The sequence below is a fragment of the Erythrolamprus reginae genome, chromosome Z (genome assembly GCF_031021105.1).
Source record: "Erythrolamprus reginae isolate rEryReg1 chromosome Z, rEryReg1.hap1, whole genome shotgun sequence".
In the NCBI taxonomy this organism is placed as follows: domain Eukaryota; kingdom Metazoa; phylum Chordata; class Lepidosauria; order Squamata; family Dipsadidae; genus Erythrolamprus; species Erythrolamprus reginae.
In genome coordinates this window covers 120,634,536-120,641,435 of record NC_091963.1, presented here as the reverse complement: position 1 = coordinate 120,641,435, position 6,900 = coordinate 120,634,536, and the positions used below count along the sequence as shown (strand labels likewise).

At 39.3% G+C, this 6,900-nt stretch overlaps 1 protein-coding gene across 1 annotated transcript; it reads right to left on the bottom strand.

Moving 5' to 3' along the window:
- Window positions 1-312: 312 nt before the first annotated feature.
- On the bottom strand, window positions 313-3,143 carry LOC139153252 (natterin-3-like). The gene is made up of 2 exons (XM_070726951.1): window positions 2,977-3,143; window positions 313-1,425 (listed from the first exon to the last, which is right to left on the bottom strand). Exons 1-2 carry the CDS (start codon window positions 3,104-3,106, stop codon window positions 386-388), a joined length of 1,170 nt encoding a protein of 389 aa, XP_070583052.1. The 5' UTR covers window positions 3,107-3,143; the 3' UTR covers window positions 313-385.
- Between the last annotated feature and the right edge of the window lie 3,757 nt (window positions 3,144-6,900).

Below are 6,900 nucleotides of genomic sequence, written 5' to 3'. Positions count from 1 at the left end.
GAAGGATTTGCATGCATTATTTGCTTTTACATTGATTCCTATGGGAAACATTATTTCATCTTACGAACTTTTCACCTTACGAACCTCCTCCTGGAACCAATTAAGTTCGTATGATGAGGTACCACTGTATTCTGATTTTTAAAATTTGTAATTAAAGTCTAATTTCTAGGAACTGTTTTATAGCCAATTCAGTTCAAAGGAACCCAAGGCTAACTGGTTTTTTACTAATACCAATAAAGCAAATAGATCAGGGTGGTGTAAATCACTGTTTCGGATTATAAACTTCAATTTACAATAAATAATTCTAGAGACTCAAGAATAATTAACTTTATTTGGATTCTTGCTGCAAACTAATAAAGCTACAAAGGCATTTAGGAAGCTCAATCTATGCGGTGCAGGGGACAGCATTTGGGATTGGGGTACAACGTTCAACTTGTGTCTCTCCTTCTAATCCAACTGCGTTGTAGCTGACACCTTGGATAGAGGCACTCCTCTGGGTTCCGTCATAGTAGTAACGGGTGGCTGTAGCAGTGAAAGGAACCTGTCCCCTCATTATCTTGCCATTCATTACCAGCTGACAGCTGTGGTTGGGTGGAACTTCAACCTCAACTGTTTCAGAATATGTGAATGATGTGCTATATGTATAACCCTTTTTCCAGTCGAAAGTTTTCTGTGATGCAATCTGCCATGATCCTTCCACGAAGCCAAGTATCCCTACTGTCATACCAAAAGTGAGGGTCTGAGCGATGGACATGCCAATATCCCAGGAATTTTCAGAAGTCACTGTCCCTGTTAAAGTGGTTGACTTCTTCACTGTCCTACAATCTTTGTTGATAAGTTTGCTGGAAGCTAATGCCAAGCTTCCCTCACTGAAGGATCCCTGCTCTAGGTTATAGTTGATATTGGAGATTCTCTGAGATTGGTAGTCTTTCTTAATGGTCAGGACATCATAGTTTTTAAACGGTATTGCCCAGTGAGCTGCACAAACGTAGAAGGTCTCATGTTTGCTGACCACCTTACCCAATCCAAGAAAATTTCTACCAACATATACTCTTTCCCCATTGCAAATGTTGATGGAGTTGGATGGAACATTACCATATGAACCCGGCAGCCAGATCAGTGTTTCAAAGTCATAATCATTCACCAAAATCTGGAAGCTAGAAGAGGAATATCCTATCTTTCCATATGGGTAAAAACAGAAAGAACCCAGGCTGGAAGTGTAAAAGCCAGCAGAACAATCTGAAACCATACAAGGATATTCATTTCTGCCAGAATGGCTATTCCAGGTAGACACAGCTCCACTGGGGATATAGCCAGGAAACCAAACCCATCTCATGGTTGTTCCATAGAAAAGATTAAGGCTTCTACTGGAAGGCTGTTCCTCTGCTCCATCTTTTATTGCTGCATTTCTACTATCTGTATTGCCTGGGAGAAGGACACGAAATAGAAACAAAAGAAATCAGCTAATGTTTCATGAAGAAATGGGGGAGAAGGAGCTTATGTAATTTTTTTTCCCTTTGAAAAATTCCAAACAAAGCACAAATTTCCATACATTCTATGCACACTCTAAAATTATCCTAGTTGAACAGGGGAAATTGAAATTCATTTGAAGACAAATTAAAGATTGTGAGTTGTGAAAAACAATTGTTTTGACATTGTATAATGTTTTCAATGCTTTGGAACCCATGAGTCTACGGAGAGGGGCGGCATACAAATTATAATAATAATAATAATAATAATAATAATAATAATAATAATAATAATAATAATAATAATAATCCCACAGAAATTGTAATGAATATTTTTTTTCCCTGGTCTGTGCTGCTGAACTGTAGCAAGAAAATAAAAATTACAATTAGATTAATGTTTTCTGAGAACAATAGACTCCTCAGGTTATTCATACTTGTTAATATCTACAATAGATTAGAGCCACTCTGGTGTAGTGGTTAAACTTGCTGACTTAGAAGTTAGGAGGTTGTGAGTTCTAGTTCTGCCATAGGCATGAAAGTCAACTGGGTGACTTTTGACTAATCACTCTGCCTCAGCTAAGCCCATCTCAGAGGGTTGTTATGGCAAAAAGTGATGGAGTATTATGTTATATTCACCGGCTTGTTACTTATTAAAAAATAGAGGTGGGATAATGAATGAATGAATGAATGAATGAATGAATGAATGAATGAATGAATGAATACATACATACATACATACATACATACATACATACATACATACATAAATTGCCAGGGTCAAATGCACTTTCTAATCCATCAGTCTATATTCTTAAAATGAGAAATAACAATAGTGTATGCTGTCTAGATTCATTTTTAATTGGATGGCATACAAATCTAAAAATTACATTAAATTAAACTAGTAACTGTAACATATATTTCTTTTCCCAAACAAAGTCAGATGTACAGCTCCAATTCCATTTTTATTGCCACAAAAATATTGGCTTTGATTTGAAGCCTATTTTAAAGACTAAAACATAGATACATAAAATTATTCTGCCCATGTCTAGATATCCCAATTTAGGACAGAGGTCTTCAAATTTGGCAACATTAAGATTTGTGGATTTGACTGGAGAATTCTAGGAGTTGAAGTCCACAAGTTTTAAAGTTTGGGGATCCCAGGTTTAGGAAATTATTTGAAAGTGGGATTCTTTCTAGAGGACAGTAACCAAGACATTAAATAGCCTGAAAAGAAAAACAAATCTGTAGATAAAGAGAGAAAACATTCCAGATGTTTATACTGCTGAAAAAGAAATTATTTTTTAGTATCTGAAGGCTTATTATGTAGAAAAGTTGAAGATAGAACAGGTTTTGTATTACATGGAAGTAGATTTAATTTTGATATGAGAAAAAAGTCCTAATAATTTTTTCAATAATGGAACAAACAGCCTTGAGGTGCTAGACACTCTTTTGCTTGAGTTTTTAATCCACCACTAGCTCAGATGTTAAAAGTGCCCATCTTAAGTACCTGGTTTTGATTGTAGAATGTTTTTCCCTCTCGTTCTCTTTATAACTTTAAAACTGATATTCACATCATTGGCCAGCGACTCACTGATGATCAGGGATAGGAAGAGAGCAGAGAATAAAAGACACCACATCTGAAACAAAGATAACACAGGTATTTCATACTTTCAAAAGATGAAATTGAAATGAAACTGCCACCTTGTGGTATTCAACTTGTTCAGACATTTAGATTTTGAATAATAAAAACAGAAAGATATTTTTATATTTAATTCCAGCATGTGAGATCTTAATGTAAAATGTCCATTAATTTTCTCCAAGGTGGTAAACAGATTTTTATAATTCCTCCATGCTGGAAGAATCTCAATTCTAAGACATATCATTTGAATCTTATCAGTTGAATCACCTTTCTACATGACATTTGCAAGAGTTTTCTCCTGAAATAATATCCCCTTACTGCATCTTTCAAAATCCCACACTAATGTCTATAAAATTGTCTATTATTTTGTTTACTCCTAAATACATGCAGTGTTTCCAGCTTGTATCACTTTTTGAGGAAACATCAATGGAAAAAAAAATCTGTTAAAACCATTTTAAGCCCAAATGTTAATGAGTTTTGCATGATCCCCTTTGCCCTGATTTCCAGTTTACCTGAGAATCCATTGCAGCTTGTTGCAGAGTAATTCTTTAATTAGTTGCTGCTTCACCTCTTTTTATAGAAAAGAATATGAAGTCTGGATGATTTATGTTGCGGCTATCAAGCAGCTGCCTCTAGTTTCTAAAGCAAATATTTGAGCATATTTTGCAGCTGTTACCATAGTTCCCTCTAAGCTGAGCAGTGAGCAATCGCTCACTTCAAAATCATCATCAACTCAAAGTTTTCCAAACCTGCCCAGAAGCCGAGAGGGAAAGAGTGAGAGGGAAGGAGAGAGAGAGGAAGAGAGGAAGAGAGAGAAACAGATAGAAAAAAGAGAGGAAGGAAAAGAGAAAGAAAAAGAATGGGAGTAAGGAAGAGAGAAAGAAAATCAAAATCTAGTTTGAAACTAGCTCAACTATTTAAGTGGCATTTTGATATTGATAGAGTTGCCCTATTATGAGCTCACTGTTATAGACACACAGTACAGTATTTTATTTTGAAATTCTCTGAGGCAAAACAGGGTGGGTTTTTTGTTTGTTTGTTTGTTTGTTTGTTTGTTTGTTTGTTTATTTATTTATTTATTATTTTTGTGCCGCCCAGTCCCAAAGGGACTGCCGCTCAGACACTATAATTTTCCGCCCACCCACCCCAAAAATTAGAGGGAACACTGGCTGTTACTATAATTTGGCTTCCCTCAGTATTTAAAGGCTTTGTGGAAGACTACTGCTGGGCCTTGGTGACATTGGCTGACCCCTGATCTGAGAAATTTGTATCTGTTGTTTTTAGAGAACTCACATGATTTAAAGTTAGATAGAAACCTGCTAAATAATTTGCCTTAAAACTTGTAAAATATCTGCAGCAATAGCTGGTCATGTTGCTCCTGAAGATTAGAAAAATTATGGTTCTCCAGTTTATTAATCCCAGTGTGATTTTTTTTAAAAGTTAGCCATGTCCTATCCTTCCTTCCTTCTTTCTTTCTTTCTTTCTTTCTTTCTTTCTTTCTTTCTTTCTTTCTTTCTTTCTTTCTTTCTTGTTTGATTGATTTATATGCCACCCCTCTCTGAGGACTTGGGGCAGCTTACAACATATAAAAACAATACAAAACATCCTAAATCCAATTAAATTTTAAAACTGGCTAATCTAAAACCCAATTTCGTAAAAACCAATCATTCCAATTCAAACGAACAAACATACATTTCATTTATCAGCCAGGGGGCTAGGATCTAATGGGCCCAATCCTGGCAGCACAAATGACTCTTCAAACTTTTGCAGAAGGCAAGGTGAGTGGGGGCAGTGCAAATCTCTGAGGGGAGCTGATTCCAGAGGGCCAGAGCCCCCACAGAGAAGGCTCTTCCCCTAGGTCCCAACAAATGACAATGTTTAGTTGACAGGATCTGGAGAACACCAACTCTGTGGGACCTGACTGGACACTGGGGCTCATGCGGCGGAAAGCAGTCCCATAAGTAATCTAGTCTGATGCCATGTAGGGCTTTATAGGTCATAACCAACACTTTGAATTGCATCTGGAAACCAATTGGCAGCCAATGTAGCCTGCAGAGTGCTGGAGAGACATGGACATATCTAGGAAGGCTCATGATCATTTGCGTGGTTGCATTTTGCACAATCTGTAGTTTTTGAACGCTCTTCAAAGGTAGCCCCATGTAGAGAGCATTGCAGTAGTTGAACCTTGAGGTGAAAAGAGCATGAGCAACTGTGAATAGAGACTCCGTGTTTAGGTAGGGCTGCAACTGGTGTACCAGGAAAACCTGGACAAAGCCCCCCCCCTCCTCGCCACAGCCAAAAGATGATGTTCCGAAGTCAGCTGTGGATCAAGGAGGATGTCCAAGTTGTGAACCCTCTCTGAGGGGGCAAAAATCTCCCACCCTACCCCGAGTGATGGACGGACTGATGCTTCCCAAGAATATCTCCAGGACTGCCTTCTGCCGCACGAATCCCAGCGGCCAGTTAGGCCCCACAGAGTTGGCCTTCTCCTGGCCCCCACACTCCTCGCCTTTCGTAAGCTCCTTAAAACCCACCTCTATCATCAGGCATGAGGGAGTTGAGATATTATTTTCCCCCTAGGCCTATACAATTTATGCATGGTATGTTTGTGTGTATGTTTGGTTTTTAATAAGGGTTTTTTAATTATTTTAAATATTAGATTTGTTCATATGCTGTTTTATTATTGTTGTTAGCCGCCCCGAGTCTACGGAGAGGGGTGGAATATAAATCTAATAAATAAATAAAGAAGGAAGGAAGGAGGGAGGGAGGGAGGGAGGGAGGGAAGGAAGGAAAGAAGGAAGGAAGGAAGGAAGGAAGGAAGGAAGGAAGGAAGGATAGGACATGGCTAACTTAAAAAAGAACCCACAGCCACTCCATCTTGTATTGGATTGTCTTTTCACTTGTTGTGAGCCGCCCCGAGTTTTCGGAGAGGGGCGGCATACAAATCCAAATAATAAATAAATAAATAAATAAATCTTGTCGGAGTTGAGTCTGAGCCTGTTAACACCCATCCAAACCCTAACAGTCACCTGCATATTACTTCCACTGCTTCACTCAGTGGATACGGGGTGGAAATGTATAGCTGAGTATCATCAACATACTGATGGTAACTCACTCTGTGCCCTCGGATGATCTCACCCAGTGGTTTCATGTACATATTAAACAGCAGGGGAGAGAGGACCGACCCCTGAGGAACCCCACAAGGGAGGGACCTAGGAGTCAACCTCTAACTCCCTGCTAACACCAACTATGACTGACCAGAGAGGTAGGAGGTGAACCACCATAAAATGGTGCCTCCCAATCCTAACCCCTCCAGCCGGTGCAGAAGAATACCATGGCTGATGGTCTCGAAAGCTGCTGAGAGGTCAAGAAACCCCCAGCCTGGGCACACCAGAGATAATTTGTCAGTGCACCAAAGCAGTTTCCTTGCTGGAGCCGGGCCTGAATCCTGACTGTTGAGGACCCAGATAATCAGCTTCATCCAAGGTTTATTGGAGCTGAAGCAACACCACCTTCTCAACAACCTTCCCTATAAAGGAAAGGATGGAGACAGGACAATAGTTGTTAAATACAGCTGGGTACAGGGAAGGCTTTTTGAGGAGGGAGCACACAACTGCCTCCTTTCAGGGAGGCAGAAGGGACCCCTCCTTCAACGAGCCAATACCACATTCCATGTCAGCCAATACCACATTCCATGTCAGCCAATACCACATTCCAATTGAAGTCAAGGTCTGTCCGGATCTCGGCAATTTTATCTGTATTTTGGTTCAGACTCTCTATTTCATCACTAGG

Excerpts from the sequence above, each read along its gene's own strand:
- LOC139153252 (XM_070726951.1), bottom strand. The coding sequence starts at position 3,106 with ATGTGGTGTCTTTTATTCTCTGCTCTCTTCCTATCCCTGATCATCAGT. Across the intron at positions 1,426-2,976 it reads CATTCTACAATCAAAACCAG|GCAATACAGATAGTAGAAAT; the intron begins GTACTTAAGATG and ends TCCTTCTCCCAG.